Here is a 23,799-nt window from a genome sequence, read left to right on the forward strand (position 1 = left end):
GAAACCAGACAATGCTTTCCCTTGGATTTACTGCTTTTATTTAAGTGAAAACAGTAAAGGCACTCCATCAAACATTAAACTTGAGGGTTTTTTTGTAGCAGCTTCTACCTCCCCCTCTATGGGGGAAAAACTCAAAACCCCAAAACCTGAAGTCAACTCTGGAAGCACTAATTAGTCCTGTGGAATAAAAGCTCTTCCAAAATTAAGTTTTGCATCACCAGATTTTTATAGACTGAGATTTTTCTGAAACATAGTTGGTGTTAAACATTTGGCCTAAGAAACAAAGCATAGAAATCAGATCTGTCCCCACATTTCCTGCACGTCTGCTAACCTTTATTTGTTCCATTAGGATCGCATTGGTTGCTTCTGATTCACGAAGTAATTCATTCAAGTGATCAGCACTCTTAGCTGTTGTGTTTAGTTTCTGAATCAGTTCATCCTTGGTGAGTTCTGTTTGCCACTGAGATGGTTCTGCAATTAATTGGAAAAGAAAACTGAGAGAAGGAAAAAGCACTTGCATCTACTTTATACTAACTTAACATTAGAACCTGATTAATGCAGTTTCTTAAGAAACAAAATCCATACAAAGTCAGACTGCAGAATTAACAGGCATCATTGCTGCTGCATGCTTGTCTTCTGATCTATTTTTGTATATATAAGAATATTAGAACTGATTTGCCAATCCCCTTCCAAGTACGTCAAGATACATGGTTTTAATTACCCCTTGTTTACTGCCCATAGATGGAGATTTCCAACAGTTCTCCATAAAGCATTCAGTAGACTTTTAAAACATGATTAGATGCTACCATATATTTTTCAGCTTTTGGGGGGACTCTTAGAACGTTGTTCTTCATGCTGGCTTTAATTTTCCTAGAAAAAAACTATGAATAAATTCCTGTTCTAATAAGCCACATTAAGATGAACAGACATTTTATCCCTTCATTAACAAGAGTTAAATCAGCACTTAACTGTCTCTAGTAGAGAGTAGTCCAGAACACAAGAAGTTCTGTAACTATTCACTGACTTGCAGTCTTTTCCCTTTAGAAAGTCACAATTATGACATCTTTAAATCACTAAAACCTGTAGCAATGTTTTATTGTTACTCTTTACTCAAGGACAAAACTCCTACAGAAATTCAGGATAGTGTAAACTCAGTGGCACTTAAGTAGAACTGTGTCTTGCACCTAAAAGCATGAAAACACAATGTTCTCAGATATTTTGAGGGTACAAACTTCTGCAACTTACGTAAAGCTCCAAAAAGCCACATGTTCTACCTACCAAGTTTTGATTCCGGGGAGTTCAGAAGTTGTTCCAAGGATGGTACATAGGTGCTGGCTGAAGAGACAGACTCCGTGTCCGTTGTTTCCATACCTTCTCCCTCTTCCCTAGCTACAGTGTGCACATCGAGAAGAGGAAGGTCAGTGTTTCGCCGTTCTCTTAGGTTCTTCATTGCTGGATTTGAAACAGCTGGCCCTGAAAGATACTCACTGATGTTTGTCATCAGAATGAAATTGGTAGGGCTATCTCATAGGTGTGACTGTCTCGGACTGGAGAGCAATACATAAAACAGTCTTCGAAAAGCAGGGGAGGAAAGGTGAAAAAAAAGGGAGAAAGCCAGATACACACATAATATTTATAATAGAAAATACAGCCTTTCACCTCCAAATGACCATTCCAATCAAAGCCTGTTTCTAAATCCAAACTTGATTGGCAATTTTTATTTCAGTGACTATGAAACCTTCATGCAACTCTCCCTGCAGATGTGTTGTAGCTATGACAAGAGTGTGAAAGTGTTTTTAATGCAAAACAGAATTAGCTTTTTTTTTTTCCAACCAGTCCTGCGGGAGGTGTAAATTGTTCTGGTCTAACACTGTGTGCACTATCCTGCTGCTTCAGTAACATATGGAAAGAGTAAGAACTTAAAAACTGTTACTGCTGCTTGGCAAATGTCCAACTGCATCCTAATTAGTAACTTTACAGATATAAAAATAGCACTTGAGCTTAAACACAGTAAAATCTTAAATTAGAAGAGGGATCAAAGGGCAAGTATACCAATAACAAACATTGTTAAAACAGCTTTCAATACACTTTTCTTTAGCTTTTTCCCCCTCATGCTGGAGGCAGAGGTCCAGTATACTCCAAAATCTGAGACAAACTTATAGGAAGAGCACCAAATATTCACAGAGTAATTTCCCTCCATCTGTCTGACAATGCAGGAACTGCAGAAGAGATAACAGCGATGCAGATTCTAGAACAGAACAGAACAGTTCCTATTGGAAGGGACCTACAACGATCACCTAGACCAACTGCTCGACCACTTTGGGGCTGACCAGAAGTTAAAGCCTGTTGTTAAGGGCATTGTCCAATGCCTCCTAAATACTGATGGGCTTGGGGCATCAACCACCTCTCTAGTAAGCCTGTTCTGGTGTTTGACCACCCTCTTGGTAAAGAAATGCTTCCTAATATCCAGCCTGAACCTCTCCTGATGCAGCTTTGAGCCATTCCCATGCATCCTGCCACTGGATACCAGAGAGAAGAGATGAGCACTTCCCTCTCCACTTCCCCTCCTCAGGAAAGTGTAAGAGAGCAATGAGGTCACCCTTAAGCCACCTTTTCTCCAAACTAGACAAGCCCGAAGTCCTTAGCCACTCCTCATAGGACATGCTTCCCAGCCCTTTCACCAGCTTTGTTGCCCTCCTCTGGATGCATTCAAGTGCCTTAAGATTCTGAAGGGATAGTAGTAACAATGACATGTTCTTTACTTGGTATCAGTAGATTGATATGGCACGCTGCAAATTCTCCAGAAAAAGTTTCTGGTGTATTACAGAACCACTCACTATAAGCAAGTTTTAGATACAAATTTGTGTACCTGAGTCTGAATCTAACCCAAGAAAACCTGGTATTACGACGGAAAATTACCTCTAGTGCTTGGTTCACTCTTGAGTTGGAATAGCTGAGCTTCTACTCTGGACAGTTGCTGCTGAAGTGTCTCTACTGTCTTCCTGTGCTCTTCTTGCAAGTTTCTGACCTGATCTCTGAAATTGTTCCGCAGAGCTTCATTCTGGGCTGTCAGCTGACTCAAAGTCTGGGTGTGCTCTGTTTTCATGACCATGTTCTCAGACTGTATTGTGCAGAGCCTGAGAACAGCATACATACAAAATGTAAGAAATGAACAGCAAAACACTGTTGGTTTTACGTTTCAAAATTTTTAGAGTTTACAGTAGTTTTCAATTTTCATGTCTGTGATTATCTTAGAATGACTATGAAACTTTTTTCCACTTAAATTCTCTTTTTACAGGGAAAAGACTGAGAAAGTTACATTTACTACTTATCGTATGAATGCACTGTGCTATATAAACTCGATTTCTATTTCAGAACACATCTTTGGGAAAAAATGAAAGTATTAGAGACACTGTGGTCTAAACATTCTTAAATTCTAAAATTGCAACATAACTGTTTTTATACATATATAGTGACATACAGGTCACTTACCTTATATTCCACTTCCTTTAACATTTATTTACCAAACATTTATGCAGGACTTCTAAAAACATAAGTTTCTAAGAAGCTAAGTTTAGGGTTTTTAAGCTTCAACTTCTAGTGCAAAAGAGGACAGAAGAGTGTAGTTATTAGCAAGAAAAGTGTCAGTAACACGTCAGTTGTACTTGGTTTGGAGGTACTCCAGAAGCAAGACAAAACTGTCACAAGCAATTAAACAAGTGCATGTATGGAAAGACTAAGCATAGGACTTGCCCTTATAAGCATACAAACTTAAATAGAGCCAGAGCAGCAAAGAGCTCATCTCTCTGGGTACAAAGGGAACCTGCTGTGATATGGGTTGTTTCCAGAAAAATGCAAAAGGACATAGTTTAGTTGATTACAATGAATCATCGTGTGGCTATCAGGAACAGATAAGATTACAAAGATAGAGACAGGAAGTCAACAGTTCCTACAACTGTCATTTCTAATGAATATTTCATGGGAACTTCTTTGTACCCTAAATAGAGAAGAAAAGACCCTTTTTGAAAAGCTCAAGTATTAGGTACTTGTGATTTTTCAAGAAGTGATACAGGTTGAACAGGTTCCTTTCATTTAGAAAGAAACAGCAGATTAAGATTGTGGCAAGCACAGACTGAAAAAGCAGCACTTCCTGTAAGAAAGGTACTTGGTGGACGAAGGACTGGATATTGTGTCAGTGAAATTGCTTGCTCTACATTTAACTACCTTATTTTTCTAACAGGAAACATCCATACAATTTAGTTGAGCAGTCCAACACGAACTGAGTGCTGAGCCTTGGACTTAAAAATAGTCAACGTGGGTAAGAAAAGTTAGTTTTTAAATCTGATAGTTGACAGGTAGAAAGCTTGCAGGAATCTCAAATTCCCTGATCAGCTACTACTTCATTTTCATTGCTGAAAATTCTGAAGGCTGATGAAAAATAGCAAACACTCCTTTTGGAAAAAATTCCTTTAACTTTCTCAACAGTTATGCCCTCTCTTTGGGAAGTACAGTTATAGGTCACTAAATGCCCAGCCCTTAAAGTTCACACAAAATAAAATATCTGTATCTATTCAAAAATATCTATATCTATTCATCAGCAGACCATACTTTTCACGGAGTTCAGCCTCTTTTGCAACAGTCTCTTGCAGCATCTTATTGTGTCTTTCCAGCAGGGTGTCGTGTTCAGACTGCAATGCCTGGAGTTCAGAGGCATTAATCTGTGAATTATGCTGAGCATCTTGCAGCTTAGCTTTAAGTTGATCTATCACCATTTCCAACTGTTCTCTGCAAAGGGAAAAATGAAATAAACAACATGCATTTAAAAAGAATTACATTATTTCAGTACCTGTATTATATCCACAATATTATGTATAGCTGATCCATATCGCTTATTTATTAATTAAATCAATACAGCACCATAACCAAAATAATCTCAGAATGTGACTGCAGCAGAAACAATTAGGAAAGTTCTGACTGGGTTTCAATATAGGTACGAATAGGTTTATCACATCCCATCTGAACTGCTGGGAACAATTATTGGGGTAGAAAGTGTGACTGCTACCACTTTCTACTTCAAGCTGGTCTGGAGGAACAAGACAGAAGAACAATAATATGTGGGATGCAGATAGGAGAAAAAATTGCTTCTTGAAAGCATTGGAGGGTTTTTTATTTGTTTAGGAAATGCGTATCAGTTCAATGAGACAATACAGGAGACAAATGGTTGGAGGAGATTTTGAGCAAAGGACTAGAAAGCAACATCAATCCATAAAAACAGATAAACCCTGTTGGTCAGACATAAATCAAAATCAGTCTTAATCAAAATCAAATCAAAAGTCTTAAGTCACACACATTATCCTTTTATGCTTTCTAAATTGATATATGCAGACATCTCCATTATCTCATGAACTGTATATCTCATTAAGCCTTAGAGTTGAAACTTGTAAATAATTTCTTTGAAAACTATTTTTCATCTGTTTATTGCTTGATTACTTGTCCACTTAGGTTTTTGTGAAAGAGGGTTACACTGGAAAAAAACAACACCAGAACTTCTTGAAATTCTGCAAAAGGGAGACACAAAGAAATGCAATTCTTGCAGTTTGCTTGCTTCAAAGAAAAGAAGGGGTAGATGTGTTAAAAAAAACCAACAAAACCCAAACCAACCATAAAACCAAAGTCCTCTAACAAAGCACAGGTCTCCCTCTGGTGGATTTTCAGCAGCAATTGCACGTACTGTTTTAAGATCTGTGTCAGAAGTTACTTTTGACATCTCATGCATAAACACCCAGGCTGTCACCATGGACAGCTATCAATAACTTACAAAAATAACTTACGGAAACTGATCTACTTTTGCAGTGGGTTCAGGCATTTTCTGAAGTGAATCTGAATTTACCTGATTTACGACTATACTTAAATGATTTTCAGGGAACTTTTGGCAGGGTAACTTTTTTTTCCCCCCCAAGTCTTTCCTCGTATAACAGCTGGTAAGTATTTTGTAATCTGCTGGAACTGATGCTCGAATTGGCAGCCAAAGCTTTGCCTACACTAAACCATTCCTTCCTGAAGAAGTTCAAAGTGAGCTCAGCTGAACAGTACCAATCTGCTCTTTTCTTCTTGGAAATGGTGCTTTGCTACAATACTTTACGTCAGAGAAAATTACATGTCAAGTCTACATAAAAGATGCTGGCTAATTTCAGCTCATGAGAATCTTAACACCTTACTTCTCCCTCTGACTGTAAGAACAGGTAATCTACACAAGCATAAATGTCAAAAAAAACAAATCAAAGAACTGGAAACTAACACAGTACCACCATGGTACAAATTGATGATCTTTCTTCTGTTCAGATAGGCAGAGCCACAGTTAGGTGACAGATCAGATAAAGTTTACAGAAATAAAGAGGCTGGTTTGGGGTTTGGTTTTGTTTTTTTTTTTTTAAACCAAAGTAACTGGGGAAGCAAACTGCCTCCTTTCTGATATTTTCCTTACTCAAGCAAAGAGTTAAATATCGGAACTCACTTGTTGGTCAGAAATTAGTAAAGGCAAGCACAATAACTCACATATCAGTATTTTTCTGTATGTATATGAAAATCATAGTTTTACCTTTCTTGTTTGGCTCCCTCAGATTCTGTCTGAGAAGCAGATTTATTCTTTTGCTGTTTTAAAACATTATGAACACGGACTTTGTAGCTCTCAAATTCAGATGTAACAGATGCTTGTTCAGCCTATCACACAGAAAACAAACCCTTAATAAGTTATACTATTGACTATTTCTCCCTTATTTGTCTAAAATGAAATGCACCTTAGTTGGAAAAAAAAAAAAAGAACCTCCTGTTGCATTTTCTTCTTTTAAGTGGATAATTAAAATTGTGACTATCATAACAGATCGTGTTTCTTTAGACTTTAATTGAGTATCATAAAGTGTGCAGCTTTTTTTTTTTAAAAAAAAGAGACACTGATTTTCAACATACCAGTATTAAAGAAAAGAAAGAATACTAGCAAATTAAAAAATCACATTCAGCAGAGATTCACAAGCAAGGGGTTCTATCAAACAGCTTTACAGGAAGGCAAAGGTGAAGGAAAAATAAATGGGATAGTTCTGTTTTCCATTTATATTACCCAGGTGACAAAAATCTAATATGCCTTAAAGTTATGCATCATTTTGAGGAATTAAGTCAGTCTTGTAATGGTATTACACAGCACAAGATATAATATTCTAGTTGATTGTAAGGGTGTTTGGTCTGTCTTCTAAGTTCAGCTGATACATGAGTTTTTCTGGACATACAGAAAATTACCTCACAACATAGCTTCATCCTTGACTGTACACTATACAGCAAAAATTATTCCCATCCTTCAAGTACTCATGTTCCATATTTTTCTAAGAAAACACAGATGAAGGTTTTCATTCTTGTATCTTAGGAGAAGCTCATGGATTTGGTAGTCATCCTTGAGATGACTAAGATGTTCTCATCTCCAAAAGGAGGCTTTTGGAAAGTTTCTCTTCAGCTGAACTAGTGAGTAATATTCCACAGTGCTGACACTGACTAGCCACTGCTGCAGCTTTTCCAGAGTCTGTAATATTTGTGGGCATTTCTTCAAATTAATCCTTCTCTCTTATTCCACTCAAACGATGTGAGCTAGAATGCTTCTAGGTGCTCAGGTACACAGCCTTAAATGTCAGTATGACATCTGCCTTCCAACCTATCTGCTTTAGCATCCACCTTTCCTTTGGAGAGAATTTTTCTTCATTAATAACCTTGTAATAATGTCTACTTTTTAGATGTAGGGCACCTAAGGAGGAACACTAATCTGCCAACAGCTTCAAGCCATGCCATCATGGAAAATCTACACTCTGACTGGTTTCACAACATCAAGGAGCAAGCGACCATGGATAGGTTACAGCAAGTCCCCAGTTATGAAGAATGCATTGGATCATTGCCATGATCCATGTCTACCAGTATAACTCAGGCAAGCCTCCTGTAGCAGCAACCACAAAGTTTGTCCATTTCAGTTCACCTTTTTAAAATGTAAAGTTTTTCAAGAGGCTGCATTCAACTGTTACTTATCTGCAGGATGCATACCTATTATACAAAAGGGGCTATAGTGTGGTGCAGTAATCTTCATAAAGATAGTATGAACATAACAGTCCTACTATATTCTGAATCTGTCTGTTTCCAATGCAAACACTAGATTCCAGGAACATCTAATACAGTGTCATATGGACAAAAGCCCCAAAATAATGAATACCTCGCAACAGTGTCAGTTTCACAGGCAACTCAGCTGCCAATTAAGCAGTTGCTCATATAGCAGTATATTAAAAGGTGCTTGCAAATATATTTTTCACATTTTTTTTTCCCCAAAGCGGTATCTGTGTTAACTGTTTTTATATGGAGAAAATGATATTCCTTTTCTGTTTGTTCTTCCCCGGTTTTCTTTAAAGGCTTCTTCTTCCCCCCTCACACTTAAATGAACTCTGACTCCCCACTACCACCACAGGTTTTCCCTACTGGAAATATGAAAGTGCAGTCAGACATTCTACCGCAAGTGCTACCTGACAACCATGACAGAGTCTGGCTTGTCCTCTATACCACCACTCAAATACATTAAGTACGGGGATAATTCCCAATTCTTGACAGACAAAAAGACAAGACTGAAAGATCCACAAAATATTTTTAAAGAAGCAGGCAGAGAGTGCAGTAAATCTCCCTTCTAAAGTCTCTGACATTACTTCTTCCATGAGAGTACCTGGGCTGCTCTGCACTCTTCTTGCAAGGTTGCAATTTTTTGCTGGTAAGCACTCAATGTACGCTGGTGTTGCTCTGAAGAAGTTCGCAGGTGTTCCTGAACTTTATGCTTTTCTGATGTGAGTACAGCCACTTGAATCTGAAAAAGTCAGTTGAAAATTTCACTGTGACAAAATTTTTTCTTTCCTCTCCAAGGAGACGTGCCACAGAGCACACAATATTCTACTGCAGTATTTCCTGCACAGAACTGGTGAATATAAAATTAAAATCCAATAAAAATAGAATAAAAAATAGACACGGGTTATCATGTACTTAATTAAAAAAATATGATGTTGTTTAACGAGAGAATTGAAGATAAAATTACAGTGATGGGGTGGCAACATTTAAGAAAGCCAACCCCTCTTTTCCTTTCCCTGCTACTTTTCATTACATTTAATTCCTGTTCTGCCCAACCAACGAAATTTATAGAGATGGGCAATGCTTAAGATTTTTGCTGACGATGTTGCGTTCTTTTGTTTTTAAACTGAGCAACTTCCATTTTTAAAGAAAGTATTTTAAAACTTATCCCAGTTACAAGCTTCAAATTACACAGCCCTCTTTTTTGGTGGAAAGGGAAAGGAAAGAGGAATGAGAAAGGGTAAACCTGTTTAGAGAACATCACGGGGGAAATATTTGGGGAAAGCAGTAAACAGACAAAACTCATTTCAGAAAAAGAAAGAGTAACATAGTAAAAAAAATAACACCTTTTCATTCTTCAGCCTATATTCCATCTGCCCAGAACAGATCACACCCTTATTACTTAAATAAGATGCTTTATACTAACAAAGAAGAAGTGAAGTTTCTTGCCTTATAGGCTTCCACTTGTTGTTGACTGGCTTCCAGTTCCCCTTTTAATGATGCCTCCAACATTAGATGATCATTTTCCTGCATGATAAAATTATCTGTTTATTAAAAAAAACCCAAAAAACAATCTAAATCTCAGCAACTTAATTCAGCTACCAGCTCATTTTTTAAAAATTAAGTTTTAAAAATGGCATACACAGTCATTAATATCTGGACTTACAGCTTGTTTTGAATCAGCCAGTTCTTTTTTGGTTTTCACCAGGAGTTGTTTTATCTTGGCATTTCTTTCCTCATCCTGTTGCATAGTTGACTGAAGCGACTCTAATGCAGAGAATAACAGTTATATGCAAAGGAAACTTCCCCTCCTATATTTCCTTAAAAATATTGGAAAATATTTAAGCAAGTTCTGGCAGATTTCTCAAGAGCTCCAAACAAGTAGCTTACGGTAAGTTTAGTATCCTATTTCCAAGTACCACATAGATCTTTAAATAAATGAAATTATGTTAAGACTAGCATCTAAGGATGTGAAGAAATAAAATTTTTATCTACAGCCTAACTAGTAAAGTTGTAAGAGTGTGGTATGGCAGAATGAAAATCCCTATCAGTCACCAACTTTCAGAATTTACGATTAACTTAAAGAGATAAGAAACACAGTTTATCAGGCAGGCAATTTGGCTTTTATTTGCTGAATACAAGATCAAGTGACTGGTAACCTAGTAAAGTTTCCTTTATGGAAAAGTTAATTTTGACTATGTAACTGTTTAGTAGTCCCTGCAAACTTTATTCTCACTCACCAACTTGAGTTGTTTGTGAATTTTGTTTTTTACCACTACCAACTACATCATAGAGACTCTTGCTGTTTATAGTTTACTCACTTATTTCTTCCTGTAGGGTCTCTTGCTTCTGTTTCTGAATCCCCGTCTCTTGCTCAAGATCTTCTATTCTGCTGTCTTTATCAGTAATCTTCTGATTAAGTTCTTTTACTAGCCTTTCATAATCAGCTATTTCCATATCCATCAGTGTACTCTTCTGAGCATCCTGCAAGTTACACACAATGAAGTTACAGCTTACAATCTGCCTTGGCTGCTAACATTGGGGTTTTTTTATTATTATATTAAAAACCAGTATTGCCTATCTAGTAATAACTTTATAACTATTCATATCCACAAGCAACACTTCTTCAGGTTTCCATATCCTCAGTAAATAATCTGTTTTCAAACAAGAACCAGAAGCTTTGAAAAACCTGTTTTTAGTTTTAACACTTTTACCAGTAGGTATTTTGCAGATACTAATTTCTATCATCTTCAGTCCTTACAATAAGGGCAGCTTCTGAATTGCGCACCATGCAAGTACTCCAGACATCTGAATTGTATTGCTATTTCTACTCATGACAGGCCACATAACCTGAGCTAAAACAAACAAACAAACAAACAAACAAAAATAAAACCTGCTCAACAAACCTCAAAGCACACATCAGTTCTCCAAACACAAAACCAGGGGTAAAAACTCTTGTGTTTTCCCTTTTGCAAACCTTGGGCTTTAAAATACTCAGAACAGAAAGGGAGGCATTCAACACAGCAAGATGAGCCAAAATCTTTGGTAGTCAGCTAAGCACTATCACGAACAGCAACTCTACCTTTCTGGCCAGCTCTAGTTCTTGCATAGTTTTCTGCAGATGTTTCTTCTCCTTCTGAAGTTGCATCTGAAGCTCCTCCATTTCTCGGAGAGCACCACTGTGTTCCTGAAATTTAACTAATTCTCAATTATGCAGTCCAATTTCAAAATACATGTCAGCATATATTTATACTTATGCACACACAGTTAGGTTGTACAAAGATAAGGTTTGTGGGTTTTTTTTGGTTTTTTTTTTTGTTTTTTTTTTTACGAAATCACTTGGAATTAAAGAAAAACCCAGAAGATTATGAAGTGTTTTTCACATTCTCTAACAATCCCCAATCTACTCTGAGTGACAGTCTTGCAAAGTTCTTTCAGTGAACAGACCAAGCCTTCAAAAAAGACTAAGTGACAAGAAGAGAAAGTATGGAACTTGCTCTATGAAAACACAGTTCACAGAAGTCTAACAGAAGTCACATCCAGTAAAAGTAATGCTTCAGCCCATTCGCCATCCCTGCAGAGTACTACCTTTGTTTTCTGTTCTTTTAGAAGCTTTTCAGCTTCTAGTTCTTTGTCGGCCTTTGCCTTGGCTTTTTGTATCTCCAGTATCTGAGCTTCCAGCAGCTTCGCATTACATTGCAGTGTTTCAACACGAGCCAGGAGGTCTTCATTAGCAGAGTGTAACTGATCATGCTGAAATGATCACAGCAGAAAGATAAAAACATAAGCTGAATTTGAGTGCAACTTTGACAGGTAAGATATTCTCTATGTTTAGAAAAAAACCCACCGATTTCTATCCATCTCCCTTACAAACAGCACTCGTACAGATCGAGTCTTGTCCATCTTAATTGTTTTAAGCCAGATTAAGAAATAGGCTAAATGAAAGTCACTAGCACAGTTTGATAGTTTTGTTCAGAGTTCATTTGCCCAGCTTTCTTTAAGATGGCTAGAATTACGAGAAATCTGAAAAAAAGACCTCAACATTTATGCTTGCTGCAAGAATCACCTTCCTCCCACAATAATATGCAAGGTTCGACTACTTATTTCCCCATTTCAAATACAGCTGCTGTATTTATAAATAAATGACCATACTATGAATTCCTAAAAAAAAAGAATTAATTGCAGCACCACCAAGACTTCGATGAGATCACATCAGTACATAGTAAGAACTCCTGTACCTGGGCTATTTTTGCAATTATTTTAACAAATTTAATTTTGAAGCCTTCAATGTTTTATCTCAGTGTCCATTATGCAGATTAAGAACGAGGTGTAAGTGAAAGAAGCTGTCAATTACCTAAACAGTGCTTTTGTTTAGAAAATACTTTGTAACAAACTTGAATAAATCAACACCTGCATAAGCAGCAGACTGTATGCTACTATTTGTCACTTCTTCCTATGCTATTCACCACTAGCTTCCATTTATAAGGAAACAGTGGCCTGGGTGGATCTTCAGTGTAATTATGTTAGGGGCCTGGGAGTTTAAATCCTAAATCCCAAGCCCATTTCAGTTAGCTTTGCAAAAATGTGTCTCACAGCTGCTTAATTACCATCTTAGACTCTTCTGAATGCCACTTTAGTACTCCACAATATATCCTAAAGTCTCAACCTTGTGAAAGATGCAAAAAACCACAATTAATTTAGTATGTTTAAACACTCTGTTGATTAAATAACAAAACCACATTTTGTCTAAGAAATGGAATAAAAAAAACTTAACACTTAAAGGTTACTGTACATGAGAAGTGTAGGTGTGAAATCAGAGAAATAGTTGATGTTTTGTTTTTACATCTGGTACATGCAGCAGAGTTGTATGTCCAACTGAAGCCAGAGTTGATCACCTGCTCTTTTCTGTGAATTAATCTGGGGTAAATTAAACCCTTTCCATTGAAAAGCTAGACATACAAGATATATTTACCTTTGTCACAGCCAGGTAAGATATCAGATGTTGAAAAAAAGAAAACAAAACAATTTCAAGTCACTATCCAAAATGCACTTAGATTATGGAACTATATATACTAACAATCAGATGAATAAAACCTAAGCTCGATAGGTAAAATAATTTTTATGTAATTATCAATAGATCAGACACACATACAGAACTGACCTGCTGGGATGACACCTGTAGTTGTCTTGTGAGGTCATCTATCTGACGTTCAAGATCATTTGCTCTTACTTTTTCAGAATCCAGCTGTTCTCCTTGTTTATCATATTCCATCAAAAGATTCTTAACATAAACAAACACAAACCCATCATTTTTTACCATATACATTGCATAAGCACATTCTATACCTCAGACACTTACATATCTTCCTACAATTTCACTGTATCAGTAGTGTCACTGCAACATCAAAAATATCAGAATGAAATTAAAGCTATCACTCCATTACAGCCTCTGGGAGAAACCCTTTTCAGTTCATGAAATTCTAGAATAATTCAGGTTGGAAGAGACCTCAGGAGACCTACATTCAACCTCCTGCTTAAAAGCAGGGTCAACAGTGAGATCAGACCAGACTGCTCAGAGTTTTGTCCAGTCAGGTCTTTCCAAGGACCTGCCTCCAAGGATGGAGATAGTGTTACACCTCTGGGAAACCTGTTCCAAAGCTTGATCATCCTCATAGGGTAAAAATGTTTATCCACATATCCAGCTGGAATCTCTCATTTCAATTTAGGACTACTGTCTCTCATACAATCATTTAGGTTGGAAAAGACCTTTAGGATCATCAAGCCCAACCATTAACCTAATGCTGCCATCCCACCACTAAACCATGTCCCTAAGCACCTTGTCTGCCTGTCTTTTAAATAGCTCCAGGGATGGGGACTCAACCAATTCCCTGGGCAGCCTGGTGCAATGCTTTACAACCTTTTTGGTGAAGAAATGTTTCCTGATGTCCAATATAAACCTCCCCTGGTGCAACTTGAGGCCATTTCCTCTTGTCCTATCGGTTGTTACTTGGGAGAAGAGACTGACACCCACCTTGCTGCACCCTCCTGTCAGGTAGTTGTAGAAGGTGATAAGGTCTCCCCTCAGCCTCCTCTTCTCCAGGCTAAACAACCCCAGTTCCCTCAGCTGCTCCTTATAAGACTTTTGTCCTCTAGATGCTTCACCTTCATTGGAGTGCTGACCAAAGAGAGATAATGGCTTCCCTTGACCTACTAGCTGTACTCCTGTTCTTGGAGCCCAGGATGCTGCAGCCACCTTTGGTTCCAGAACACAGTTTTCTCATTCTCAGTGCACTGTCTACCAAAACCCTGAATTTTTTTCGGCAGCCACACGGTCCCCAGCTTGTATCAAGGAATTCCTCTCTCCCACATGAAGAACTTTGCGTCTGCCTTTGTTGAACTTCAAAAGGTTTCTATTAGACCATTCCTCATGCCTGTCTAGCTCTCTCTGAAGGGAAGTCCTGATCTCAAGTCTATTGACTGTTCCCAATTAGGAATAATCTGAGAACTTGATGAATGTGTACTCCATCACCTTCTCCAGGTCATTGTTAAACAAGAGTGGTCCCAGCATAGACCCCTTTGGTACTCCATTTGTTGTTGGCGTCTAGTACAAGCCATTAATTGCTACTCTCTGATCCAAACCATTCCAACTATTTTTTTTTTTATTTTTTTAAGCACCTATTCAGTTGTTTACCCATTTAGATTGTAATGTCCTAGCACAGATACAGGAGTACTGGGAGAGAGCATCAAAAGCCTTCCTAAAGTTGAGGTAAGTGGCATCCACTGTTATCCTCTCATCCACAACTCCTACTGTTTTATCACTGCAGGCAATCAGATTAAATCAGACACAATTTACTCGTGGTGAATTGATGCTGACTGTCCCCAGTCACCTGCTTCTGCTTCATGTGCCCAGAGATGTGCTCCGAGAGGGCCCACTCCCAGGGAATTGTTAGTTTATGTCTTTACCACTTAAGGACTTTCTAACTGACCTCCAATTTAATGTACTTTGAGGAGTTCATAAGGATTTATATTTTGCCTCAGCAACACATTGTTTGATATGTTTGACGCTAGATTTAAAGGGTTTAAAAATACCATCCAGTAGAAAGGAAGTGCCTTATTTTCTTCTGACAGCAGCCACACAGCCTGTTACTAGAACCTTACATTTCTTGATTTGGGTACTCAACTGCACTGACATAATTTCTTTTGCCCAACATACATGTGCAAATAAATAGCAATATATATCCAGGCTAGGCTTCAACAGCAAAGTATTTTCTGACAGTTAACTGTCTTTTGTAAATATAGTACTATTCTTACCTTATAGCTTTCAGCTCCTTGAATGACATCTTTCATTGAAGCAGACAACTGATCTTTTTCCGATCGAACCAACTCCAATTCTTCCCTCAGAGTCTGCATCTTATTATAAAGAAGTGTGTGTTATTAAAACAGAACCGACACGCAGACTGTTCTTCATATTAAGAAGCAGTCAGGGTACCTCTTTTCGGCTGGCATCTAATTCCTTCTTTGCTTTCACAGCAACAACCTTAATTTTATTTAGCTTCTCTCCCTTTTCTGCAGATTCCTTTTCCAGCCTTCCTAAAAATAAATAAATAAGAAAGTGAAAAAATATGCCTTCCCTCTTCCCCAAGAAATGAAATTAAATTAAATTAGAACACAAATACCAGCATGACTTTGAAACAAAACACAATATAAAGCAGGGGTGGATGTTCAAATGTGTCATTCAGTTAAGCATTTAAATTTATCTAAAGCTAAAACATCCAGCTGCACAGTCAGCTTAGGGACAATCTTCCCCTGTTTCAGAGGCTTCCACCACAGTTATTGTTAAACCTGTATTCCTGTCTATTTCTACATACAGTTGTAACAACTCAGAACCATTTTCTTTCTAATGTGTTGGAATAACTGCAATGAGGCAACAGTAGCTTTGGCAAAGTGTTGCTTTCCTCTCCTCTTGGCAGCCTTAGGGGTTCTTATTGACATAATAATTTCCCATATTTAAAAAATAAATATGAAATCCACTACACTGTTTGTAGCCAAATGTACGCTAGAAGAAAAAACCTTAAGAAATATCAAATGATAACAGACTTAAGATTGCTACCAATATTTTAAGTCCCTAAAGAAAGGAATATTGTAGGAAGTTGCATTGATATCTACTTCCCCACCTTCCTTAGCTTGTAGGAAATACTGGACAATTATGCAGAGAAATAAAAAATAACAATCCCAAACCCCCAAACTGTTTACATGAGAGAACACCAAGAAAGATACCAATTTCTTCTTGAAGCTCTGCTACTGAAGACTGTTGATCAGTTTTCTCAGTCAATGTCTCCATTAAATTCTGTATTATAAACAAAGATAGAAGAAATATTACAAAAAATTTTTTTGCCATATCTTTTTTTCCCCTAACAAGCCACTGGAAGTTTCAGCTACAGCTGGACTTCGTCTACCTTCTTACTACCAAGAAAGTCGCTATGTGCAATTCTGTATCAGCTTGGTAACTGAAAAGCATACTTAATGTTGAAAGGAAAACATTCCAACCTTTTAACAGCTGCTTTCCATCCTGTCCCAAGGACAAAAAATGGGAGAGTATTAATTCTACAGCTGTCAGTTTTATACAACCATCAATTCCCAGGACCTGAAGTTAGGAGCAGCTAATGCAGATCAAGCATGAGTTTTGTTTGAGATGGAGTCATAGAAAGTTAGAGGTGAAAGACTGAGGTCAGTTAGCCCATCTAGTTAAATGATCACTTTGGCGGGGTATTGATAGGCAGAGAGGTTGAAGTACAAACAACTTTTGTCAAAATAGCATTATGATTGATTTTGTTTGGTTGTTTTTTTTTCCTGGGGGGAGGGAGGGGATTCTGAGGTGCTAGGAAACTCAGAAACATGTGCTTTCTAGAGGGGAAACTCACTTTGAGGCCAAGGAAAAAAAAGAGAGAATTCAAAGTATTTTTTGAACCTTAATTCTGAAGACTTTAGAGGTTTAGTCTGTATACTTCAATAACAAAATATAACCTTTAGAGAACTCAGTTCGTCTTTCACATTTCTAAGTTCAGTTTCCTTTTGTTCCAGAATGAAATTTAAGTTGTCTTGTTCTTTTGATCCTTTTTGCTGTTCTTCTATTTGCCTTTCATAAAAAGCAAGTTTTTGAGTGATCTCTTCAATATTAACTAAAAGGTCTTGATTTTCAGTCCTTGTTTTTTCACTGGCATTCTTCAGCTCCTGAATATCATGTTGAAGTGCTTCTTTTTCAGACAACACTCCTTCCAATTCTTCCCTCAACAGATCCTTTTCTTTTTCAAAATCCTGAATCAGGGATCTATGTTCTGCATATTGAGCTGCATTTTCTTCCTCTAGTCTCTCAACTTCCCGCTGCAAATGAAGAACTTTCTCCACATTCTGCAGAGCAAGGCACTGCTCTTCTTTCATTTTTGTCAAGCATTCATTTGCAGTTTGTAACAAGTTAAGAGAATCATATTCTTCATTAGAATCTGAAACACTGGACCCCACTTGCTCTAGTAAATGGTACAGCTGAGCTCTTACAAGGGATCTGTGTGCTTGTTCACTTTCAAGTAATGTTGATATATGGTCCTTTTCTGCAGTGATCATTTGTAGTTTCTTTTCTACATTTTCAGACTCCTCTTTCAACACTAACCAACCATCTTTTTCAGATGCAATCTTTTCCAGCTCTTCACTTAATTCGCCTTTTTCCTGAATGATTTTCTTATTTTCCTCACGAAGAGTATGTGCTTCAGATGAAAGGTTCTCTCTTTCACGTACCAGAGATTCAATCTGGTTTTCCAGTTGCTCTAGCGTTTGAGCATTTTCACTCTTCCTAGTTAAAGCTTCGTTTAGCCTCTCTGTTAATTCCTCCACCTTTTTCTGCAGGTTGCTATTGTACTGCTTAGCAACATCTACTTCTTGCTGAAGTTCCTGAACTTTTCCTTGTTCTTGCTTGCACCTTTCCTGAAGTGTTTCTCTCTCTTCACCCAAGCATTCTACTTCATTTAAAATATCCTTGTTTTGATCAGCAAGAGCAATGATCTTCTCTTCCAGTTCTTTCATAGCAGTCTCTTTTTGGTTGATGGAGCTTGCCATTGTGTCATTCTCCTCCTGAAGACCAACAATTTTACCTTTAAGTTCTTCTATCTCTAGCAGATTAGATGACAATTTTTCTGTTTCTTCACGGAGGCGATTCACAGTTTCAAGAAGAACATCCTTTTCATTGAAAGCAGCTCGGAGTTTCTGTTGCAGTTCACTGACATCAGAAGCTTGCTGTTGTCTCATTGATTCAAACTCCTGGCTGATCTTTCCAGCAGATTCCCCTAGCTCAGTCTGTAGAGTTTCCATTGTTTCTCTCAGGCTGTTGTAATTGGACACTGCTTCTTCTTTCTCCTGAGTTAGCTTTTCAAGTTGTTCTCTAAGCTCCTGCATTTCAAAAACTAATGTCATCTTTTCTTTTTCAGAAGCAGATAATAAAGTTTCATTTAGTTCAGAAATTTCTCTCTTATGTTGCTCTTTCAGAGTTTGAGTTTCTAACTTATGCTCTTTTACAGTGCTTTCACAGTGCTGTCTTGCTGCTTGAAGCTCCAATTTTAGTTTTTCGATTACACAACAGTGATCTTCTTTAGTAAGCTGCAATTCATTTATCTTAAAGTCCAGGTCTTCCCGCTCATGAAAGTACTCTTCCTTTATGTGATGGATTTCCTCTTCCAGTTTTAGTTTAACATTACTCATGTAAGTTAACTCATCTTTTAATATACTATGTTGGGACTGGAGCTCTTCTAATTTATGCTCCAGGTGCCTAACCTTTTCTTCCATTTTCACTTCTACACAAGGCTCCTCTTGTGGATCTACAACATCCAGCTTGCTTTCTACATTTTTATTTAAGACTTCTCTCAGCTGCTCTAAGTCATATTCACACTGGTCAGTACGAGCACACATTTCATCCTTCACATTTTTCTCTTTTATTAAGCCCTCCTCTGCCAAACGGTGCTGTAACTGATATATCTGATTTTGCTTTTCTTCATTTTCTTTAGATGATATTTCAATCTGATGCATCAACTCTGACACCTCTTCCTGATGGGCAATTTTTAATTTTTTAAGCTCTTCATTCAGATTATTGATTTCATTAAAGTAACACTGAGAGTTGCTTTTAATAGTTTCTTGCAGATTTGTCACTTCTTTGTTTTTGTCTTCATTCACAGTTTCCAACTGCTGGCTCAGACACAAAATTTGCTCCTCATAAGTAGATTTAATTCTTTGGACATCATCTTGTAATCTTTTAACCTCTTTTTGACTGTCACTATGACATTCAATCTGTTCCACCAGCCCCATTTGTTTCTTTGCTTGTTCGTCTAATTCCATTTTCAGCTTTGTTAAGTCCTCATTGTGTTTGCATTGTGCATTTGCTAATTCACTCTTCAGAGCTTTTATTTCTTTCAGAGAGTCAAAACTTGATTGCTCCAGTTGCTTCTGCAATTCTTCCATCTTAGCCACTGCAGCCTAAACAAACAGGCAAGTTATTAAATACAGGTAAGTTAGCACTCAGAATTTTCAAATAAACCGTTTACAATAATGAATTAGAAGACTTAGGAGTCCTTAGTTTTAAAAACTGCTATAGTTTGAAAATATCTAACTATGTTATGACAACTCAATTCAGAAGATGCTGCAGAGAGTACAAAAACATTTTCAGAATAAGAAGGGCAAAGTAAGTCTTAAATCATGTTTACCAACATAATTTCACAAAATGATCATGATAGATTTCAGCTTTAGCAACTATTCTGATAATGTATTAAAGACCGAATTACTTTTAGCGCATCAAATTCAAGTATCCGGAATATAACAATGTTAATCAATTGCAAGCAATTCATGCTTCACTTTATTACGAATTGGGATTACTGACATAATTTAGATGCCTTTGCTGACAAGCTCCTCCCTACAAATATCTGAATGTAAACCTCATATTTCCCATGGAAAGACAGAGCTGACTGATTGAAGCCATCACATATGTAGGCTACTAATGCACAGACTGAATTCTTTTTGAACAGCTGTGGATCTAGCCAGTGCACGTAAGAATTTTATATTTAATGTCAGTCCTGTAAAAACTATGTCAGGGGGTACAGAGAAAATATGCTTTAACATATGAAAACTTTCAGGTTTGGTTTTTTTTTTTTTTTAAGGTAAAACAGAACACAGGTAAGTGAAGAAAAAGATTAAAATGAAAGTGAACTATACAACAAAGCAAAACTAGAAAACAGACATAATTCTGAAATATTTTAGTAATGTTCTATTGCTCATTTCAGTACCTCTGCTTCTTGCTTTCTTTGACCATTTTCTTTTTTCAGAGCTATGCACTGCTGCTGACTTTCAGCTTTTTCCAGGAGTACAACATCCAGTCTTTCTGTGAGAGCCTAATTTTAAGGGAGAAAGATCACTGAAAGAAGTGTTTCTCAACAATGGAAGCCTGAATGATTTTTGCGAACTGTAGGAACTCACAAACTGGTCATGACCTTTTTGTCAATTAAACAGATCAGTCTGATATTAAAAGTTACTTTCAACCCAAATATGACAGATATGGAACAGGTAGACTATAACAATGACGTTGCATAATACATTCTGTTAAAAAAAATCGTATTTCTGATCAGCTAATCTTTTATCATCAGGTGTGGGGGAGAGCTCCTCTTCTGTAGAAAAGAAGTCTCCATCCAAATTATTAAAAAAAACTTTCCAGTTGATAAACTGCTCCTGATTACCAGCTTTCACCTTCATATGCTGTCTATGACCCTTACTTTGGAAAGACAGATGTTCTTGCCATTTAAAAAAATTCCAGTTACTATCCTAAAAGTATTTCTTGTGACATGCAACTTTAATTATGTGTTTCTGATCTCATCAAATGACTGTCTCAGAAGTTTTCTAAATGGCTGAAGTCTTCCTGCAGTCGTCATTCTAAAGCAAACAAAAGCCTGTCCAACCAACTACACAAGGAAAAAAGTCTTGCTGAGGAAATTGTACTATTTCTCACAGAACTGATAGTGTTTTCTGAAAAGTGGAGTAAGGATGTGGGGGGAGGAGGAAAAAAAAAGGTTTTTAGGAAGTGTCTTGAATTCCTGAAAATGGATTACATTCAATCTGAATAAACGTTTTAAAGCTATTTTCTATTTACCACAAATTATTTCTGTAGATTTCAGCTAACATTATGAAATACATTAGAAACCCATTACATATTCCTACCTGAATAATATCATCAGCTCCTCCAGTAGCTGCTTTAGATCTGAGTTCTTCAATCTCTTTTTCTAGCTCTTAAAAAAGAAGTATAGAAATTTCACAGCATGAATTGATGCTCCATCACAGTAGCAAATTACTAGTAAATCCAGTGCTTAACAACACTCCTGTTCAAATCAGAGATGTCTTTTACTGCATCAATTTTTGTTTGTTACCGAGTGTTATAAAGGGCTAATAGAAAGAGAACAAACATTCAGTACTACTTATCCAGTCCTGACATATAGCATGGTTTCCTGAGGAAGCAAAGCTTCCCTGTTTGGGTGGAGGGACGACAGATAGATAGAATTTTTTTTATGATTGTCAAACCTATTTCATGATCAATTTAAACCAGAGAAAAGATATTCCATTCCTACTGGTACTCTAAAGATAGGCACCAGCTAGAAGAATAAGATCTTATGACTAACCCCACTGAGGAAAAGCCTAGCATAGCCCATCCCTATCTTACTATTTTGCTGGGCGGCTACCAGCGGTCAGCATAACTGTAACTCACAACAAGGGGAAGTGACACCAGTCCAAGTAGTGGGCCACTGGAGGAAAAGGGACAGCAGAGAGGAAAGGGACAGCACATGAGAGCACAGATTTACACAGGATACTTTTAAGTGATTAACACAAAATTCTGTTGGTATATTTTATGATTTCTTGTTAAAGAAGCAAATGATCAAATATAAAGTAGCTAACTATTTTAAAGAAACCAGTGTACTCTACAACAGTACTAATTACACAAAATCTGTCAGGGACATTCCCCCTCCCATATGCTTCCTGAAAAGCAACAGGTATCCCTGCAATCAATATGAGGAACACAACAATGACAAGTCCCACTTCAACTCCTGTGCAAGCTACATTGTTCCATCATGCCACTCTGCCAGATCAAAATTCATTTCATACCTGACAAAAGCAATGCTTCTTTTTCTTCCCTTCCTTGCTCTAAGGACTTCAGTCCTTATCCTCCCACAAGAAATAGTGAAATTGCAGAAAAAGTTCTAGGATATTTGTCTAGAATTTTTATCTACCTAGCAAAAATATGCAGTGACATTAGGAAAAGTCAGATAGTACCAAGCATTAAGGCAGAAATTGTTCTTTCCAGTAAGGTACCTGTACATCTTGACTTCACTTTCTGGATCAGCATCACTTGCTTTTTCGCAAACTTAATGAGATCTTCTTTGGGCAACGTGTCCAGCTGTAAAAAAAATATATATTACAGAAATCAGCTTCCTCTAACCCAGAGGTAAACAGAAAAAAGGACATTTTAGCATCTAACTCCCAAGAAGGTAAGTTTCAGGGTAAGAAACTGTCTTACCACACATTTGCAAGAACAATAACAGTCCAAGTTACTGCTGTTCTGTTATCCAATTCTGTTATTTCAAGCACAGTAACAGAAACTACTCCTAATTCTGTACTTTTCCAAAATCATTCTAGAGCACACAACTGGACAGCATCAGTTGAAAAGGAAAACTTGGTTGGGAAGCATTACAGTTCAGTAATGTAATTTGAACAATGCTTTGCAAATAGCAAGCTGACCTAACATTGACATTGTTTAAGTTTACTTCCAACATATGCAAAGAAGTCTGTGTACATTATGAAACAGACCACTGCCAGAACTAATATTTTATCAAATATTGTAACAGGAAGTCAACATACCAATAAGAGATTTTTTCCCCACCTTTTACAAAACACCTTAGCTTACTGTTCATAAAATTTTTAAGAAATCTAGACGGGAAACTGTTTAAAAATACCTTTATGTCTTCCTATTAGTCACAGCTTGCATGCTAATCTGTAACCCTTTCAACTACTGCTATCCAAATAAATTAGATCTGTGAGGTCTGATTACCTTTGATTTGCCTGATCCTGGTGTGACAGAAGATGCCACCATCTCCTGCCCAGCATCTTGTACCTACAAAAAAAAAAGCGCACAGTCTGCAATAACGCAACTTTTTAATGTAGACTACCAAAGGAAGTAACTGAAAGTCTGCAAATGCTAAGAATAACTGAATATACTGGGAGCTCAAGGAAAAAAAGAAAAAAAAATATTTGTAGAACCAGTCAGAAGGATAACAGGAAAAAAACTGATAGAGATCTAGTGTGATTAGTCCAAAACAACAGCAGAACAGAAAACTCCTGATTTCCAAACCAGTATGATCTTATGATTCCATTACTGAATTGTCATCTAAAATTGATACAGTACTGAAAAAACATTTTATTTACAAGAGGTTACAAAAGTGTGATTCACTATCTCGTTCTTCAAAGACTCATTAAAAAAAAGGCATGGACAAAAAAACCCCAACCTTGTAGAGAAATAGCAGTTAAATCAAACTTTGGGAACTTTTCAACCACATATATGTTTTTTTTTTTTATTCTTTCTTAAACACACTG

At 37.1% G+C, this 23,799-nt stretch overlaps 1 protein-coding gene across 3 annotated transcripts in view; it reads right to left on the minus strand.

Moving 5' to 3' along the window:
* The window catches only part of GCC2 (GRIP and coiled-coil domain containing 2), a 28,154-nt gene extending 4,834 nt beyond the window's left edge, over positions 1-23,320 (minus strand). Inside the window, exons 1-20 of one of the 3 annotated variants that reach the window (XM_035894366.1) lie at positions 23,258-23,320; positions 22,522-22,606; positions 21,379-21,446; positions 20,454-20,558; positions 17,161-19,650; positions 16,414-16,483; positions 15,626-15,726; positions 15,448-15,546; positions 13,298-13,417; positions 11,725-11,889; positions 11,219-11,323; positions 10,458-10,620; positions 9,803-9,903; positions 9,586-9,663; positions 8,741-8,878; positions 6,599-6,720; positions 4,609-4,785; positions 2,920-3,137; positions 1,279-1,473; positions 332-471 (exon numbers count right to left, since the gene is read on the minus strand). In XM_035894366.1, the coding sequence (XP_035750259.1) occupies positions 332-471; positions 1,279-1,473; positions 2,920-3,137; positions 4,609-4,785; positions 6,599-6,720; positions 8,741-8,878; positions 9,586-9,663; positions 9,803-9,903; positions 10,458-10,620; positions 11,219-11,323; positions 11,725-11,889; positions 13,298-13,417; positions 15,448-15,546; positions 15,626-15,726; positions 16,414-16,483; positions 17,161-19,650; positions 20,454-20,558; positions 21,379-21,446; positions 22,522-22,606; positions 23,258-23,299 (4,782 nt within the window). In that variant the 5' untranslated portion in view covers positions 23,300-23,320. The other 2 variants (XM_035894365.1, XM_035894364.1) reach the window with 2 other exon arrangements.
* Positions 23,321-23,799: the final 479 nt, after the last annotated feature.

This window comes from Egretta garzetta, unplaced genomic scaffold, assembly GCF_000687185.1.
Source record: "Egretta garzetta isolate BGI_Z169 unplaced genomic scaffold, ASM68718v1 scaffold5, whole genome shotgun sequence".
NCBI classification, from domain to species: Eukaryota; Metazoa; Chordata; class Aves; order Pelecaniformes; family Ardeidae; genus Egretta; species Egretta garzetta.